Source organism: Capsella rubella, unplaced genomic scaffold (assembly GCF_000375325.1).
Source record: "Capsella rubella cultivar Monte Gargano unplaced genomic scaffold, Caprub1_0 scaffold_6, whole genome shotgun sequence".
Taxonomy (NCBI): Eukaryota; Viridiplantae; Streptophyta; class Magnoliopsida; order Brassicales; family Brassicaceae; genus Capsella; species Capsella rubella.
Window position 1 is genome coordinate 3,423,159 of NW_006238918.1, and position 20,078 is coordinate 3,443,236.

Here is a 20,078-nt window from a genome sequence, read left to right on the forward strand (position 1 = left end):
TATAAGAAAGAATGTATCAAGGTTCATAAAACCATCGACCGTATGTCATAGGAAAAATAAGGTTAGAGTTATTTATCATGAAGATAAGATCAAAACAATATTTTTTGTAAGAAATATGAATTCCGACATGTACAACATTCAATATAGAGGAATTCCTCAAAATACCATCATTTTGGTTTTCTTTGCAAAAATACCACTAAAATCAAATTATTGTTTAATGGTATGAAATTTTAAATTTTTAGTTTGGGTTGATTATTTGCAATTTAGGGTATAATATTTAAATGGTAGGGTTTAATGTTTAGAATTTAGACTTTAAAATTTGAAAATTTAAAATTTAATTTTAGTCTTGTGGTATTTTTATCGTAAAAACAAAAATGGTGGTATTTTAGAGAATGTGCCATCAATATATATACAGTGTAATTTATACATATTTTCTTACAGGTTTTTCATATTAAAACAATATCACAATTATAACACTTCTTAGTCTATCTTCATATACTAGTTGTAAAAATGTACTGTTTTCATTGCAACTAATCACCAAAATAATACTCAGCTAGCAGTATTTCTTTAGAAATCTATTAAAAATGACGATAACACAAAACAGGGAAAAAATTTAGTATAACAAACAATAATAAACGATATCAAAATAGTTAAAAATTATAAAAAGTATTGATTAATAATGTGGAAAAATAAAAAATTTAGTATAACAAACAATAATAAACGATATCAAAATAGTTAAAAATTGTAAAAAGTATTGATTAATAATGTGGAAAAATAAAAAATCAGACCCCAAGAAGCACAAAACTAATAATAGAGGTAGGTTTAGAAAGCAAAAAAAAAAAAAAAAATCATGGAAGTTACAAATAACGGATTTCCCGTGATGCACATAAATAAAACTTTGGTCATCATATCACAAAACGGACAATAAAATATACAATAATATACACCACTATTATTATTAATTATTACAAACACGGATAATAAAGATAAAATAATTGGGGGTAACTGGCCAAATCGTAATGATTGATGTAATAAGAAGGCGCACGGAAAAACGACGTCGTATTACCTTTTTTAAAATCGTCAAATATGAGAAACGGCAGCGTATTGTAAAAGGCTCTCGCACACTTGTCTCCATCGCTTCCTTGCTTTGTCTCTCTCTATTTATCAGTTTGCATCATCGTCTCCAAAGGCCTTACCACTTGAAAACCTCCTCTCTCTCTCTCTCTCTCTCTTTGGTTGACCCGATTATTTCTCTCTCGCATACGCACAGATCTCTCTTCGTATCTGCTAGATCTGTTCCTTTTCTTACATCTGTATTGCGATACCTCTGGTAATTTCTTACTTTCCTGTGTCCTCGTTCCATTTCCGATTTCCTTTACAGCTAGGGTTTGGTCTCTTTTTGAATTCAATCGATTTCCTTACATCTTCCCGGTGTTGTTGTCTTTTCAGATCGGAAGGTGTCGCTTGCAGATCTAGCGAATCTCTCCGTACAGGTCTCGCGTGTCTTCCGAGTTCGGGCGTATGCTGTGTTTTCAGATCTGGGTTTGTTGCATCTGTAGAAATGGCGGAGACTCTGAAAGAAGATTCGATTATGATTCGGGAGGTTTGGGATTACAATTTAGTTGAGGAATTCGCGCTGATCCGTGAGATTGTTGACAAATTCAGCTATATCGCTATGGATACTGAGTTCCCAGGTGTGGTTTTGAAGCCTGTTGCTACTTTTAAGTACAATAACGATCTTAACTACAGGACTCTCAAGGAAAATGTCGATTTGCTTAAATTGATTCAAGTTGGCTTAACCTTTTCTGATGAGAATGGGAACCTCCCCACTTGTGGCACGGATAAGTTCTGTATCTGGCAGTTCAATTTCCGTGAGTTTAACATCGGTGAGGATATCTACGCCAGCGAGTCCATCGAGCTGTTGCGTCAGTGTGGGATTGATTTCAAGAAGAACATTGAGAAAGGCATTGATGTGGTTAGGTTCGGTGAGCTTATGATGTCCTCTGGGATTGTTTTGAACGATTCTATCTCGTGGGTTACGTTCCATGGAGGTTACGATTTCGGGTATTTGGTTAAGCTGCTGACTTGCAAGGAGTTGCCTCTCAAGCAGGCTGATTTCTTCAAGCTTCTGTTTGTGTATTTCCCCACTGTTTACGATATCAAGTACTTGATGACGTTCTGCAACGGGCTGTTTGGCGGATTGAACAGACTCGCTGAGCTTATGGGAGTGGAGAGAGTTGGGATATGTCATCAAGCTGGCTCTGATAGCTTGCTCACCTTAGGCTCGTTTAGGAAGCTCAAGGAACGTTATTTCCCGGGATCAACTGAGAAATACACTGGAGTCTTGTATGGTCTAGGTGTGGAAGACGGTACTACTACTACTACTACTACTACTACTGTTGCTAATTAAGAAGGGGAAAACGAAAGATACTTTTATATTAAAAAAAATCCAGGGAAGTGCAATTAGATTTTTCTTTAGTCTTTGTGAGTGTGAGAAGACCAATTAGAATTGTCTTTGTGTAAATTGGCAAATTGGTGTAGTAAGTGATGACTGTTGTGTCTTTGTTGCTGTTGTTTTCAGACCGAAGAAGAAAAAAACCCTTTGATCAAAAATGAGGGGTTTTGTTTTTAGCTTGAGTTTCTGGATGTATGTCAATTCAGCTACCCGTTTATTTAATAAATAATCTCCAATTATTATTAATGTTTCATGTTCTTACTACTGACAAAATGTAACTTAACAGTGTCTTCTTGTAGGGAGTTTTTTGCTTGTTCCAGCTTTGCAGGCACTATGTAATTCTCTGTAACCATATCAGTTTGAGGACTTGATATAATTATAGTCTCAAAAATAGCTGGAAACTGTGGTGTTCGATTGATGCATATACTTGCTACTTAGCTAATAAGTAGTATGTGGTCATACTTAATCTTGAAGTGAATCACATACATGTATGTTCCAGTTGCCGATCACATCAAGAGACAATTTATTACGATAGAGTAAAATGCAATCGATGTTTTGTTGGCCAGTATTCTTATTCCTACTCTAAAGTCATATGAGTCGCAAATGGTACAGAAGATGTAATAAATTGACTGATTGAGAAGTATATAACTCGTTCATTCAATTGGAGAAAGAAAGAAACAAAAGCCAGCCTGTTAAGAGATATTATAAGTCAGATGTGGATTTGTGTGGTATAAAAATAAGTATTTCTCACAAAACGTTATATGATATTTTATCTTCTTCGCACTTTTTACAATGGGACGAAACTTGTAGTACTTGTAGACGAAACTGTTTGATGATCGAAAACTATGGCAATACGACGACAGCAGAAAAGAAAGAAAATATAAAAAAGAGAGAGAGAAAAAAAAAAGAATAGCAAGACGGCACATGGGTTGGTCACTATTACCTAGGTGTGGCAGAGAATCAAATCGACTTCTTACAGAAGAAACAGTACTTGTTTGCTCGGTCCTATCTGTAACGGCCTGTCTGAAACAGTACTCACGTGTCAACGTTTGTCTGTCCGGTTTGGATTCTATTTTGGGCCTGTGGGCTTTTGATCACTACCCATTGGGGGTTGAGGGAATGTTTTTTCGTACCAAGTTGGAACTTTGTACTATTATGACCAAATATGGAATTACTTTCTTACATGTTTGAAAAATACCTACTGTATATTGTGGTTGCTAATTGCCCATATGTCGTTTTTTACTTGTTCTCTCATTGGAGAATAGATAGAAACATTAATGTTTGAAAATTAATAATTGGTGAAACTAAACAAAGCTACTACAAGACTTGCATGCATTATTGCAAATGTTTATCAATTTACTTGAAACCAGCAAAAGTATCAGTGCCAACACTAATCATAACGATTAGACGATTAGTAATGAACTTTATATGATATGCTTGTGAATCCATAAGAAGCTGTCAAACACCAAGTCTACTTGATTGCGGAAAAAATGTAAGTAACTAAGTATGATTAGGGATATTTGTATTTTATTCTTCAAAACAAAAAAAAAACAAAGAGTAAGGTTAAGATGTATTTTAGAATATATATACTTTTCTGCCTAATTGTGGACGAGACAGAACAAATCTAATTAAAAAAGATTCAGTTGATATGTGATTACTGATAATAACACAACACAAACAGTGTTGTATTTGTAATCATCCATGTGGGGGTGTTTCTCCTGCACCACTCTTTCTTTCTCATCATGTTTCTTGTTTTCGATGCTATTTTACAGCTAGGAAAGAACACTAATAATTCATGTGATACATAAGTATGCATTAAGATTAGTATTTTAAATTATCCTAATTACTTAAGAACTACTAATAATCATCAAAAACACTTGACATTATTGAAAGGCACAATGTAAATTTAGTTCCAAAGTTTTGTAGGCTTTTCTCATAACTTAAAACATGTCGTGATCAAGATTTGTTCTTGTACTTCATGGAGTGCTCTGATATATAGTTCCCTCATTGGAGATACCATCATACTCTTAATAATATAGTCAAATCAATTTTTCTTAATTTTTAATAGTTAACGAACCATTTGATTCACACCGAATCAGCTTCCCAAAATTTCTTTTATTGTAGATCGTTTGTAACATTGGACCCACGAATTATATTCATTTTATAGGTCGCATTCGACAAAATACTCAACATACTTAAACTAGTTGTCCTAACAATTACATCTTTGGATTTTACTTATATATTATTTAAAAAAAAATTGTTTTCGGTTTCCACTACGTATTAATCTATGCTAAAGTTTAGAGAAATATATAAAGTATGTTTTAATATAAAGATTCGTATCCCCAGAGCATAGATGAGACGCTTTGTCGTATCACTTTGTTTTCCCACCCAAACCAGAACAAATTTTTTTCTATTGGGACTTTCGAATTCTTTTTCCAAAAAAGCCAAACACGAACAAGCATCGAACTTAAACTATACAACTTGCTCTTGTCGCATTCGCATCTAAATATTATGGACTCATAAGTAAACAGACTACTTAATTAAAGACTTCAACACAAACTCTCAAGTGGATTATAACAGCTGAGGTGGCTCTCTATAAACCCAAGTGTTTATTTGTGAACTAAGGATGATACTAATAATCATTCATGTCCCTTTAATTCATATATATTAATAATATTTAAGTGGAAAAACAAACTATAGTGAAAAGGATCAGACAATGGTATAATGATGACACGAATTCAGATATAATTCGCTATGATTAGCAGAAAACAAACTTTAGGTGTAATCCTGGTTTCAACACACACCAAAAAAAAAGTGTTGCATGTTGCCAATGTCTTCTTCTAGAGACTCTATATTATGTGTATAACAAAATTCCCATGAAGGATCATATAAAAAGTGGCAATCACTGTTTAGTAGAGAATGTGTCCAAATAAGGGAGTTTAGTAGTGTGTGTATTCGAAAACCTTTCACCATGAAATCCGGGTGGGTGCTTCCCAAACTATTTGAGGATTCCAATGAATAAAAAGAGGAAGCAGAGTGAATATGAAGCAAGCTTTAAAAGCAAGAATTGAAAAGAGGACAAAAGAGAGTTAAACAGTAGAAAGCTAAAAGGAAACAGACATGGCCACTTTCCTCTCGAAGTTTCAAAAGTACACAGAAACATCAAACATACCTGAATAGTTTCACTAGGTCCACTCTCTCCTTCTCTCTCTTGTCATTGAGCATCCTTTTCATTTCATTGTCACTTGTTGTCATCTTCATCTACTCCGTGAATATTACAACAAGTTGTCGCTTCATCAAACAAATAAAACCGGTCCCAGTTTTTAGAAGATCTTTTCAAACTGCCAAGCTTTCCTTTGTCTTGTTTCCCCCAAATCCTTTTCTCCTCATACAAAAGAGTGTAAAAAGTCTCCATTAGAAAAGAACTAGTGAATACTACTGTACATCCTTATTGACAGATTTGAAGAAATGGTTTCGTTACACACATATCCGCGGTTGCATACGCGATACGCCATGCCATAGGAAGACGAGTTAGGGCCTCTAAGGATCTATCCACAGGAAAACAAAGCATCCATCAATCAGAGCCGGATTTAGCAAATATCAAGCATAGTAGTTCTGAAAAAAAAGTTCATGAACTCACCAGGACGAAAAATCTTATTTGAAAGGCTTTTTGAATCAGGGTGATTATACATCTCATTGGCATCAACATATGACATGTATACTCGTTGTTGAAGAACTTTTTAGCACATAAAATGCCCAAGACTGAGAGAACCAAAGATAAGAAGTTATTAATGCAAGATAGAAAATAAAGATTGGTTTATTGAAGGAGAAAGCAGAGCCAAAAATAAAAGGTTGATGTGAAGTGAAAGTTGCTCCTACAAAGGGATAAACACAGGTATTAATTGGTGGAGTTCCATTCAGCTTCAAGTGTTTTGTTGTGTGTGGTGTGTCAGCAAACTAGACCTACCCATATCTCTCTCATCTTCTTACTACTTTTCTCCACTTATTACCAAACCCAAAAGCATTTGTAGCGAGTCTATTCTTTCCTTATATAGCATCAACTTCTGCTCCCACTTCTGAGAAAAAGAAAACTAGACTTTCATGCTTTTTTCATATGCAATTCCAGATATAAAGCTATTACTCTGAGACAGAAGGTGAGAGCGAAAGAGACAATTGAAGGGAACAAAAACCATCATCACCTGGAAAATTATATTCCCTCTTTGCCCCTTATGGATTCTTCCAGCGGAAAGCCAAGACCATCTGATTCTTCATGCATCGTTTCTGCATCCACCACTCTTCCATTTCCAAATTCTCCCAAGCTGAGCCTAGAAAATTACAACATAGATGCAGAAGCGGATCAAGCAGAAGACAATTATGATCAAAAAGCAGGAGATGAAGGTATAAGGCTTGACCTTATGCTAGCAGGATATGATTGTAGTCAACCCGATCTCAATCAAGAACTCAATCTCCTCGACTGGTTAGAGGCAAGTGTAGTCACTCCGAGTTTTAACGGGTCAAGTTCCACTGAACAGAAGCTCTTCTCATGCAACTACTGTCAAAGAACATTCTACAGCTCACAGGCGCTTGGTGGTCACCAAAACGCCCACAAAAGAGAAAGAACTTTGGCAAAGCGAGGGCAACGGATGGCATCTGCCGCAGCTTTTGGTCATCCATATGGTTTTGCTCCGTTCCCCTTCCATGGACAGTACAGCAACAGATCCTTGGGTATTCAGGCGCACTCAATGAGTCACAAACCAAGTTCCTATAACGTTTTTGGTGGTGAGTATGGTCAGATCAACTGGTCAAGGATACCACTCGTTCAGCAACCAGCCATAGGTAAACTATCTTCAACAGAGAATCATTATAACCATCATCAGATGATGATTGCTCCACCGTTGACTTCCACATGTGAAAACATCGGTAGGTTCGATGTAGAAAGGATCCCAGTAGAGTTTCCAACTCCCGACCTATGGCGGAGAGGCGGGGAATCGTTGAACCCTGCTGAAGAAGAACAGCAGAAGAACCTTGACCTGTCCCTTAAGCTCTGAAATTCTTTTCTTTAATTTTTTGAGTTTTGCTCTGAAATTGTTTTCCTCGAGCCAAGCCTCTGCTCAAGTTTCCATTGTGCTGGTTTTTTGTTGTCATTGATGATACCTTCACCAGTATTATCCAAGGGTTAGTAATCTTGTGAGTATATTTTTTTTGTCTACCATAGTTCTATAATGTACATCTTTCCACATTTGTACATAGTACGAGTTTTCAACTAGCCATCAATGGATTCTAGTAGACACCCAACCACCATAAAGAAGTTGGTGAAGTTCCTAGAAACGAAGAGAAACTTTTTAGTGTATAGAAGAAAAAGATTATATTGAGATCCATGAGAAGATTTGTTGTCATGGAAACCGGAGAAAGATATATTATAAAGTCACAGTTGGGATACCTAAAAGTAGGAAAAACATTCTTTTATTGAAAAGTGGTGAGCAAGACACAGAAAGAAAACAAAACAAATAGTATAAAATATGAACTTGTTAATTGCGATGATGACAAGAAGCAAAGAGTCCAGAAGAACAAACATAATCAATACATGAGATGATCCTAATAATGCAGCTAATAACAAATCATGAAATAATCAAGAATCCAATGGAAATCTTTGTGAGACCCCAAAACTTGTGAACACTAGACAAAGAGTGACCAGTCTTTGGCCAATAAGATGAATCTTCATGCACTATCTACACAAACATAAATAGAATGTACAAAATACCATGTGCGTATGATACACAAACGGTGGGACAAGAGTCAAGACAATGAGAGACTAGAACACATAATTCAAAAGGACTTGATATAATTCTAATGGACTGACTCAGAATTCTCTACACCTAGAACCAAATAGAAAGATGTACACTTTCTTCCCAGTAAACATTTAAAGCACAGAACAGATCATCATGTTTGGTTTCAGATACAATTTGGCCACACGAAACAAAAAAGGAATCAAAACACCTTAATGAATAAAACAAAGAAGAAACACCAAAGCAGACAATAACACATGTTGAAAAGAAATCTAATGGAACCAAACCTCATTGATTAACTCTTGGGGTCCATTTTCATCTTCTTGTATACCACAAATCTGAACCCCAACAATACTCTTCAAATCTGAGTCACACTTTCCTGAAGAAACACATAGCAGATATAAGCTGAGAGGCACACAATGTATTAATCATTATGAGAATGCTACTCCATCACAGTCAGCGATTAATTGAATCAGTATAGCTGAAAATGAACATGTTATGATGTAATGTGCCGCATGCCTTCTCCTACAATGCAATGAGCGTAAGATTTAGCAGCAGAGAGAGACAGAACATATCATCCGTACAAGAAATTGATTAATATATTGGACTCTTCACCAGCGAACAGGCATGGTTATTAAAACTCCCACATCAGCAAAACGTGAAAGACTGAGATATTACCGGAGTCCGGAGACGAAGTGAAGACTCGGACTCTGAGCTTTCGAGGGGATGATGGTGTGTGTGTGTGTGAATGAAAAGGTACTCACATAAAGTTTTAAAGGCCCAATGAGTGGCCCATAATAGTAATTTTAAAATCAGTTTAGCCCATACTTTTACGAGCGAGCTAATGTTATTGTGTAGAGTGAAAAATCGAAACAAAAGGCTCAGTGTTGTCTGTTGTGGAAATCCATTTATTTTCATTATCAACGTAACAAGTAACAAGTAACAACAACACTCATATACGAAACTATCTATTTTGATAAATTTGATCTTTTCCATTTATTTTTATAGGATAGAATTTGATCTTTCACCAAAATTCATCGTGCAACATTCTTTTTCCCTAAAACATTAACTTAAAGGAAATGTTTCATATATTTATCATCATTATAGTATGTTTTTTTTTGTTCAAATTATCATTATATGTTATCCAATCCGATCTATCAATGATAAATTTCGTGAAGATGGACGTTGGCACATCTAAACCGAGTTACGAACCGAAACCAAAACAGTAACTAAATGAATGAATTTAACAAACCAAATCAACAAGAATCAGGATAGGAAAGAAAAAGATTTTTTATCATTGTTATGCTTAAAGGAGCTGTTCAACGATTTTAACACAATGAACTTTTAGTAAAGAAATTAAAAGAAGCAAAAGGAAATAAGAATCCAAACATCTAAATCATTCATATCGTAATCTCTAAAATCGAATAGGATAGAACAAGAAGAAGAAGCTTAAGCACGTTCTCCACGAATCCTTCTAGCCAACTGGATATCCTTGGGCATGATTGTAACCCTCTTGGCGTGAATAGCGCAGAGATTGGTGTCTTCGAACAAACCAACAAGATATGCCTCAGCCGCCTCCTGGAGAGCTAACACTGCGTGACTCTGAAACCTCAGATCCGTCTGCAAACAAATTCACAAATTTAACCTAATTAGTAAAAACCCTAATTCCAGAGGAAACCAACTAATTGATCAGCCGCCGCTAAGGACAAGAGAAATCAAAGAGTGAGTCATCGTCAATTTACCTTGAAGTCCTGGGCAATCTCACGAACAAGACGCTGGAAGGGAAGCTTGCGGATCAACAATTCAGTGCTCTTCTGGTACTTACGAATCTCACGAAGAGCGACGGTTCCAGGACGGTAACGGTGAGGCTTCTTGACTCCTCCCGTGGTGGGAGCTGATTTCCTCGCCGCCTGTATTCACACAACATTAGTAAACCCTAGATCCCCTTTTCAACCAATTTCGCTAGCATACAAGACCATGACCTCAAGATTCAATCCCAAATCAGAATGATTTCGTTAGAAAATAAAAGATGGATAAACTCAAAATTCAGCCCGATTTCAGAAAACTCAGGATTCAACCCCCAATTTGAAAACCCTAGAGATATACTTTTTAACCGTAAGAAATGAAAGAAAGAAAGAAGAAGAAGAACAAACCTTGGTGGCAAGCTGTTTCCTGGGAGCTTTACCTCCGGTGGATTTCCTAGCGGTTTGCTTCGTACGAGCCATTGTTTTCTCTTCTTCTTCAAAGACGCGACTTCTTGAGAGGATTTGCAAACAAGAGAGAGAGAGTTTATGTTTTTTTTTTTGATTCGGAGAATATGTTGTGTGGGAATAGTAAAAGGTTATTATGAATATATATATATATATATATATATAAGTGAATGTTTAGTCGGTTAATCTTAGGAGATACATAATGATTCCAATCTTCACATTTTCGATGGTTAAGATTCCGTCCAAGCTGACGCTGGCGATCCGCGTCTTCGCTTCTGATTGGTTATTACTTATGAGGATCGATGACGTGGACATTTGTGTTTCTTTTCTACGTTTGTCGTTTGAAGTTAAAGGAGTATCTGAGGGGTGGGGCGTTTAAACAAAAAAAAAAAAGCAAGAGTAACTAACGACGACGATATGATCAGCTTGTTTGGTAATTAGCGATGATGGGCCGATTCGTATCTCTTCGTATGATTGTAGCGTTGTGTTCAGGCCCAACTGATAAGGCATCGAGAGTTTCGTCAATTGTGTTATGATCGATCTGAACCAAATTTGGTCCGACCGCTCCTAACCGAGTACCGGAAACTGATCGGATTTCAGTCTTACCAAATCCCAACTCAGCAAAATCCGATCCGAGCGATCGAAACAACCTTCTTTTCCTTGACCTACCGTGATACTTACGGTAAGTGGCAAACGTTAATGTTTGTTAAAGGAAATGCAGCTAAACTCTATCGTTTTGTCTAATTTATGAAGAACCCTTAAAAGGAGTTAGAGATGCTAAAAATGTACAGTTGCTTAACTAAATCCAAAGATTGCATGATCCACGCACCACACTCGTATGTTTCGCTCACTCTCATTCACCGTAGACTAGAGTCCTTAGAATAAAATATGTCTTTTCTTTATCTTATGAAGTAGACATAAAGATACCATTTAGACTTTAGTTTAATCTTGCTGATATATATGCTTTTATAAAGTGTAAATGCAAACTTTTAACAGAGTACATGTTTTTGTGTTCGACACGTATAATTATTTTTTGCTAAAAGGTTTCTTTTAAAAAGAATTGAGTGGATAGTTAACGAATTCACTATTCAAAAGTATACGTAGAAAGCTATGTTTTTAATACCAAACATTGTTCCAGTAACAAGTACCCTTCTGCTTACGGCCAATTACACCTAATTTGATTTACTTATTTTAAAATAATACCAAGTGGTCTTCTCAATCTATGAAATGTAATTAGATGTAACCAAAATTTTCTCTCTAATTTCGCTTTGGTAAGGAGATGAGCAAGTTATAGGCTTTTCTTATCGTCTTTCTAGTTATACTGTCTGAATATTAATTAATGTTGGTTTTTTTCAAATGACATTATTACCCAGAACTATTGATCGATGAGATTGTTGAGTATACTTTGTAACACACAAAATTTAGTGATTGATCCCAATTAAAGCTCAGTTTTTCAATAAATACATATAAGCTCAAGTTGAGCATAAAAACATGGTGCACGAGGGAAGAAACATGCAGTCCAATGCCGATGATCATACCATCGATTTGATCTGTGGTACTTCTTTTTTTATATACTTAAAAAAAAAAAGAATTCAACCGAATACAATAATACTGTAACAGCTGCAGATGTATTAATGTGGGATTAAACGAGAAGATCCTTAGAACCCAACAAGGAAGGGTTAGTAAGTAACCAATGGGGAATGTATCCAAGTTTCAATAACATGCAATTGAATTGACTCAACTTCATACATTTGAAATTAATGAATATGTTATATAATCCTTGACATATATATTAACTTGCTAGAGTTGAAAATGGTATAAGCGAATCACACGCCACATGCAGTATATGTGATACGTATGAAAGATGGTCTTGATCATTGACCATCACCATCCAATGGGTACATCAGTGATCAGTCCCACACTTTATTTTAAGGTGATAATTTTTACATAACCCATGAAGATAATATGATTTGACGATATATTGAGAGACAAGTTTACAATTTTCCCCCAAATATAAAACGAGAAATATTTTTGGGTTCTTGTTGCTATTACCACCAATGGAGCTGAGAGCGTGAGACGTTAGCGCACATGGGGGCGTGGACACATTCGTAAACTACAAAAATTAATGCTTTGGTACGCCGCATTACATTATTGTTCGTTTCTTAATTAAAGAAAATAAAATTGCTTATCTCTATAGAAAATGAATTAAATCGATTTGCCTCTGCTAACATAATCTTTACAACAGAAATTTTTGTGTTTTGTTTATACGACTTCAATATAAACAATTGGATTTATTTTTCCTTCCTTTTCCAGCTACGCATGTGATGGGTTTCATTTCTTTCTTTCTTTTTAATTAAATAAAAACATCATACTTCCGTGCGCTGAAATTATACAAAAAGTCTTAGAAAAAAAAAACACAATTTAGTGTTCATGAAAATTAGTTTATTAGTTTTTTTTTCTCTAAACATTTATATATATTAGTATTAGTTTAAGTTCGAAGATTTGAAAGCTTTGACCCTAGAGCGGCGGTTGTAGCCACGCCTTTGCTTGTACGAGCACGAACTTATTTGTAGCATTTTTTTCAACATCTTATAACATTTTAAATTGGATTGTTTATATACAAACAAACACATTTTGCTAACATATTCTCTTTGCTCGATAATATATGGCTGCCTTACATCATGTTAACATTTACGGTATTTTTATATTTGCCGTCGCCTCCCATAATACATAACGTTTTGCTGGTCAATATAAATCACCTCAGTTTGCTTTGAGAATTATAGCTTACCTTATATAATTAAATCGAAAAATTAACTATGGTATGATGATTATATATTATGCTTCTAATAAACTAGTTTTCAGCTTTGTACATATGATCTCATCTAGGTTACTTGCTGTTCTCTCAATGTCAAGGCTTAGATCATTCATCAAACAAACAAGATGATACTAAGCAATTTTGTTTTTTTTTTTTGTCTCTAATGACTGCCAGTTTATCATGTTTTTCCATGATAGTCTCTCATTCATTAGCATATTAATTATATAAAATAAACCTAGCTTGGATTTTATACGAACCAATCAACCACTAAAATTCACATGTCGAATCCATCATAAATCAGACATATCCAATGTATCAAGAAGAAGAAAACATACAAGATCTTTTAATGTTCCTCTTCAAGAATCGTATCTCATATCTCTGCTAGCAAAATAATTAAAACTAATCTCCCCAATATTTAATCTAATCCATAATCACACCCTAATCCTGTTTCATCCGACGCAAGAAGCCAAAAAAGTAAGAACCAATGTGGCAGTATCGTAATTATCTCGAATTCTCAAGGGCATTATGTTACGCTCTTCACTATATAAACCTCGTCCCTCCCAAAACACTCTCAAATCCCCTCCTCTGCTTTCACATCTCCTCTGCTTTCTCACACTCTCCCCTCAAGAAGATACTACAAAGTCAAAGCTTGAGTAATCGGAAAGAATGGCTGGAGGAATCGGGAAATGTAGCAAGATCCGTCACATAGTGAAGCTGAGGCAGATGCTCCGGCAATGGCGGAGCAAGGCGAGAATGTCGTCTGTGAGAAGATGTGTACCGTCAGATGTGCCGTCAGGACACGTGGCGGTCTACGTTGGGAGCAGCTGCAGGAGATTTGTGGTGCGTGCGACGTACCTGAACCACCCAATTCTCGCGAATCTCTTGGCTAAGGCTGAAGAGGAGTTCGGTTTTGCTAGCCAGGGACCGTTGGTTATCCCATGTGAAGAATCGGTTTTCGAGGAATCGATTCGGTTTATAAATCGGTCAAGTCGGTTTACTTGTACCGACGATTTAAAGAAGAGCCGTCACGGAGGTATAAGGAGCAAGCTGGATCTGTTGATGATGGAGTCTCGGCCGTTGCTTCACGGCGTCTCCGATAAAGCTATCATCTGGTGACTCGAAAGATAGCAGTTCAATTCAAAGCCGGTTCATGACGGATACGCAGGAGATGGCCGTGAAAGGTGGGGTGGGATTGTTTCACCTGAGTCGTCCCGGTTCGAATCCGAGTTCAAGTGATTTCTTTTAGTGCTGATTCAACAATTTTCATTGAATTATTATTGTTTCCTCTCATTTTATTTATTTTTTAAAAAATCGACCATAACGATATGTATTAGTGTTGTCGTTGTGTCACACATTACAAAAACAAATTTAATTTATTTATAAAATATGTGGTCTTTTTACATTTTTTTTGTTTCTTCATCATTTATATACAATCAAATCTTATTCTACAACTATGGATAGTTCCTTTATACTTCCACAGTTGTACGTAACATTTTTTTTTTTTTAAGTACGTAACATTTACCATGCTATAAATAGAATTTCATTCGTTAAAATGAGGTTAGTCTTTTCTTAAGCTTTAAACAACTATATAACCACACCAAAATATAGAAAAGATAAATAATCTCAAATGGTTATAAGATTAAAACGCATGTAGTCAAAACTTACACCAAACGCACCTACAAAATTTGGAATCCATTTTTTGCAAGACTGTCGTGCGACCAGGTCGACCAGACCCAATTTACGATCTAGTAGTTCCAAAGTTAGATTTTTGAAACTTAAATATCAATATAATCCCGAGTCAATTTTGTTTAAGGGTTGGCTTGCACTGTACTTGGGGGCGGCCCTAAGCCAACAGTTGCAACTTGCACATACTTGATGTTTTGTCTAAAGTCCAAAGCGGCGGATAAGAAAATAGAGTGGCCGGCCGAGACGGACCGGGCTGGGCTGGGCCATGAGAGAAGGCAAAAGCTAATGTCAACCACTCCGAGAAAAACATCGTGGCAAGTAAAAGTCCTCGAGAAAATTTAGTCCGTAATGTATGCGTATCCAAAAAAAAAGCGCATGATAAAAATCTGTAAACATGTACTTAAGAGTAGCTTAACATTCTCTGCAACTTGTAGTTTCTTCTAGTTACAAACGAATGATGATGCAATAAAGTGGTTTAGTAACGTAAATCCGTAATCTGATGTGGGAAAAAAAGAGAGAAGAAGAGCCGAGGGGGGGACACAATGGGACCTCATATTCACATGTTACAATGGTACTTTGTCGGAGAACATGAAATATTTCCCCAAAAAAAAAGTGCCCTCTCTCTCTCTCCTTTCCCTTTCTTCTGCGTCACCTCACGCTCGCCACACGTCAATTGCAAAAGCACATATTTTCACTATCTTCCCCCCTTAACTTCTAATTCTATTCCAGTTACACCCGTTCTTTATTAAAATTTGCATCACCCACCACCTTTCTTGCCATTAATTTACAGTCTTACAGAGTAGCAGTCAGAAATCGCCATTTCCTTCCTTGGCTGCTCTCCAACGTTTACAAAAAAAAAAGTATCAAGTGGAACCGTTGTAAAGTATTGAATATGGACCACCAGAGAAAAAAAAATATAAAGATAAAGAAATGTTCTAATAACCCAAAGCTTAATTGGACTATTGTTATCCTAAGCCACCGGGAGAGTCAACATATGACAACTAATCTTCTCAACTAATACAACAAGACACCGCCTTCCAATATCTACCTTTTTTACATTTTATACTCCAACTTCTTCTTATTATAAACTACAGAGGATCCAATGTTGAAACTCAGAAATAATGTATACGAAAAATTGAATTTTATAAAAAAATTTACTCCAATATCTTTGTTTTATCTTCTCGTCCGTGATTTCAGAGTGGAAAAATAATGTAAAAAAAACAAACAAGAACAATAAAGAAAAAATGTTTTGACCGTAACAGTAACTTGTCACTTAATCCAAGCGTAAACCAGTAATGAGAATCCAAGACCATTGCCGGAACCAGTACCAGAACAACCTCCACCGCCGTACTCCGCCTCGTCAGCACTACTAGCCCACTCCATTACCGACGAGCTACAAGCCGACGAAGCCGAAGAAATCGAAATCGAAGACGACGACGAGCTCCTCTTACTCTTCACAAACCTCTTCCTCATCTTCCTCCACTCTACAATCCCTTTAATCCCCAAACTAGTCCCACACTGCTTCGGCTTTTTCCACAGAACGATGCCGTTTCTATTTCTCTCTTCTTCCTCTTCTTCTTCTTTCCTCTTCGTTTCGCAAACCTCCTCTGCTTCTGGATCACTCTCGAATCTAAACATAAACACGGCGTGTCCTCCTCCTCCGTCGCCGGAGTTTTTACTCTGAAACAACCAATTGTAAACATCCCAAGAGATCTGCACATGGACTCCATCGATTTCTACTTTCTCATTCCCTCTAAATTTCCATCTAAGCCTCTTGATCTGCAAGACCTGTTTCGAATCCACGCTGAAACAGAGCTTAGCGTCTTCGTCGACACGGCAATCAATAGATATCTCTCTGTTCTTCCCTCCGAACCTCGCCTTCGTCGTGAATACCCTAGCTCCGAACACATGCTCTTTCCTCAAGAGAAGAGCTTGTGGATTCGTCGAAGGTTTCGCCGACTTAGCACGAGCGTAAGCTTCTTTGACAGAGTCTCCGACTAACAGCCCCATCTCTCCGTCGACGACAACGGCGATGTAGAATCCGGATCTAGGCTCGGATCCGGAGTCGAATTTGGCCTTGGTCAAGTCCCAGAAGACTTGGATTTTGGGAGAAACGAATCTGGATCCACGTTTTTTCCAGAAAGCTAATGTGTTCAAGTTGAGGTGGAAAGAGACGGCGGAGGAGAGGGAGAGATCGGCGGAGGAGAAAGAGAGTGGCGAGGAGTGGTTGTAGTAGTCTTGTGAGTGGAGGAAGAGATTCACAGAGTGGCCTCCTAAGAAAGTTCGAGACCATGTCAAATAAAAGACGCCATGATCTGTTTGGTAGAGGCAAGTCGTTAGATTCGGATCGCCGGAAGATAAAGAAGACGGTGACTGAGACGAAGGCGGTGGCGGCGGATGATTGTGATTATCGGCGGTAGGGCGGAGCCAAGACGGAGACATTTTTGTGTGTGTGTTTCTGATTTTGGAAAGAAGAAAGAAAGAAAGAATTAAAGAGAGAGAGATTTACGGGAGTTGTGTTTTTTTTAATAATTTTTTTGGGTTTAAAAAGGGAAATTTATATAATGAGCTGTTAAAAATTGCATAAAATGGGAAAGGTTATAATAATAAATGTTTGGCTCGAATCATACGTAAAAGAAGAATGCGGATGAGGATTGATTGCGACATAAGAAGAAGATTTGAAGAATTATACGAATATATGGAACTATATGTATGAGCTAGCAACTTGTAAACTTGGGCATGAACTGACTTTGTCAACTTGACTTTCTTATATATATGTCTATGGACTATTACATACAGCTTATACCTTCTTTTTTTTTGGTGAAGTCAGAAATAATTTTAGTGGAATATATATGAATGACAAGATAAACAGTAAAAAGGCGTCTTTGTGTTGTTGTGTGTAAAAAAAATTATTAACTGTTCCGAGTCTGAGGAACACGTTATGATAGCAGCCTGCACACTTGAGGATTTCATTGGAGAACATAATCAAGTGGTAGGTGTTTGGGTCAATTATTTCACATGATACACACTCAAGTTTTAACATAACCCATTTATATAACTCTACAACTAAGATAATGCATCATTTTATATGTTATCTTAAACGCTAAATGCATGAAGATAAATACTTCAAAGCATGCTTAAACCCTTAAGCTTAGACAAAATAATGGTAGTATGTGTTACAAAAGTAGTCAGCTCTTAAAATATAATTATACCTTTGAAAAATATCATATATACACAATTGGTTCGGTCGAATAGATATACAAGTATAATTTACACTGCGTAAACATCGTTTTCGGTTTATATTTTAACTAGTTCTTAATTAATTTATTGATATCTCGAGTTATTCGGATACGTTGGCAGACAGCTAAAAGGAGGTGGATGAAGTACTCATTGAGTCATTGAAATAAAAGGCATTATATCCATATTATTAATTTGATATCTTTTTGTTAGATCTGTATTTTAATTTCTTACACAGAATAAAACAAGATGGGTTTTGAAACTTTAGCTTCAAGAAACTGAAACTCGTTAGACAGCTAAACTTGTTTTGCATTTGTTTATATAAATATAATTAGCTACGTGTATATTTAACACCTTCATTATAAACCATGGTTTATTAATAGAATTTGTTGTTATACACCAAATTTTTAACGTATTCGAACCTGTATTATCAAGTTTATATGATAATTTTAAAAAAAATTCAACCACTTTGGTATAACTCATATAGTCATGTACAAGATTAAATTTACGAGATTGAATAAACTTCAGAGTACGTAAATTTAGCTTTACGTGATAATAAGTCTCAAGAAAGAGTCTTTTAATTTGCTGTCTCATCTCATAATCATTGGATCATATCCACATGTGTTGTATTGTACAAAGCTAAGTGAGATATTTGATACCAATTACCATACACAGTAATAAACAACTTGAGATGTAATAATTACGCTTAATTATAGTTTGATGGTGCATATGTTTGCTTCAAAATTACTCTCTGTCCACCCTCCATATCCTTGAAACGAACCATTTGGATTTGTCTATGTAATCACGAACCATTGAATAGTAATTTTGTCGCAGCTTTTTTCTACGTTAAAATTTGTTGCTTATCTCGTTTTTTATAAGAAATAAAATTGGTGTTTTGGTTGATAGAGAAGGACGACGAGTAAAATGGTTGACTGAAGTTTCTTTCTCGTGTGGGAAGACTAAGACCAGGTCAGTTTGAAACGACAACACAACACGTTTTTGATTTTCAACTTAAACCATCTCTCTCTCTCTCTCTCGAGTCTCCTCCTCCAAACTTCATTTTCTTTTAGTGTGTGTTCCTCCCGCTCCCGGTCCCTTCTTTAGATTCTCCCTTTCATCTTTTTTTCAATCAAAAACCTTTTTTTTTCTTCTTTATAATCAAACACCTACTTTGTTCATTAATATCTTTTGACTAAACGACATGTGTTTTGTTTCTTTACTAATAGTTTTATTTTGTGGTTAAACTATTGGGTATGATTGGTAATCCTCTACCAGATTGACACAATAATTTGGCCGTTCAATGAAAAATCCTGGTGACCAAAAAAAAGATAGGCTGTAGAGGGCAGGAAACAAAATTTGTATGTGTTTGGATATTTTGATAGTTAATCAGATCCGAGAACCTTGTTTGCGATTTACATACAACATTGTTCCATTCCATGTGAGGAGGGGTTTTCACTAACTTTTAAATCACTTTTTTTTTTTTTAACTTATTTGTATTTCAGAGTGGTCTTCTATATAATACAACTCATCGGCGGAATATTAGCTGCCGCGAAGTAATTGAGATCTCGGATTTATATGTATGCTGGTGGGAAATAGCAGGTTCATGTCTCCAAACTCCAAAGTCATATTATTTTAGTGATATACTATACATACGTACCCAAAATGTGAGCCACTTATATAGTCCGTCTTAATTATTCTTTATACACACGAAAAGAGAAAAAAAAAAAACAAATTGTGAACCACTGCATCGACAAATAAATCAATAAGGATATATATAATTAGATAATGCAAAGGTCCACCAGATCCTTCGTCTGCAACCACGACTTGTAGCTAGTAAAAGTAAAATCACACTGGACACGAGTTTTTTTCGTTCCTAAATCCCCTTCTCT

At 36.1% G+C, this 20,078-nt stretch overlaps 5 protein-coding genes across 5 annotated transcripts; 3 read left to right on the forward strand and 2 right to left on the reverse strand.

The window, feature by feature from the left end:
* Nucleotides 1-1,189: 1,189 nt before the first annotated feature.
* LOC17881925 (probable CCR4-associated factor 1 homolog 10) lies at nt 1,190-2,701 on the forward strand. Its single transcript, XM_006286474.2, has 2 exons — nt 1,190-1,330; nt 1,450-2,701. The coding sequence occupies exon 2, from the start codon at nt 1,562-1,564 to the stop codon at nt 2,408-2,410; it is 849 nt and encodes a 282-aa protein (XP_006286536.1). The 5' UTR covers nt 1,190-1,330; nt 1,450-1,561; the 3' UTR covers nt 2,411-2,701.
* A 3,846-nt stretch (nt 2,702-6,547) lies between these two features.
* LOC17882103 (zinc finger protein 3) lies at nt 6,548-7,772 on the forward strand. The gene has a single exon (XM_006289688.2). The coding sequence runs from the start codon at nt 6,685-6,687 to the stop codon at nt 7,501-7,503; it is 819 nt and encodes a 272-aa protein (XP_006289750.1). The 5' UTR covers nt 6,548-6,684; the 3' UTR covers nt 7,504-7,772.
* A 1,741-nt stretch (nt 7,773-9,513) lies between these two features.
* On the reverse strand, nt 9,514-10,585 carry LOC17881487 (histone H3.3). The gene is made up of 3 exons (XM_006288711.2): nt 10,395-10,585; nt 9,984-10,151; nt 9,514-9,861 (listed from the first exon to the last, which is right to left on the reverse strand). Exons 1-3 carry the CDS (start codon nt 10,464-10,466, stop codon nt 9,691-9,693), a joined length of 411 nt encoding a protein of 136 aa, XP_006288773.2. The 5' UTR covers nt 10,467-10,585; the 3' UTR covers nt 9,514-9,690.
* A 3,311-nt stretch (nt 10,586-13,896) lies between these two features.
* Nucleotides 13,897-14,578, forward strand: LOC17884662 (auxin-responsive protein SAUR50). Its single transcript, XM_006286538.2, has one exon. The coding sequence runs from the start codon at nt 13,933-13,935 to the stop codon at nt 14,380-14,382; it is 450 nt and encodes a 149-aa protein (XP_006286600.1). The 5' UTR covers nt 13,897-13,932; the 3' UTR covers nt 14,383-14,578.
* A 1,493-nt stretch (nt 14,579-16,071) lies between these two features.
* Nucleotides 16,072-17,568, reverse strand: LOC17882517. Its single transcript, XM_006288967.2, has one exon. The coding sequence runs from the start codon at nt 17,392-17,394 to the stop codon at nt 16,222-16,224; it is 1,173 nt and encodes a 390-aa protein (XP_006289029.1). The 5' UTR covers nt 17,395-17,568; the 3' UTR covers nt 16,072-16,221.
* Between the last annotated feature and the right edge of the window lie 2,510 nt (nt 17,569-20,078).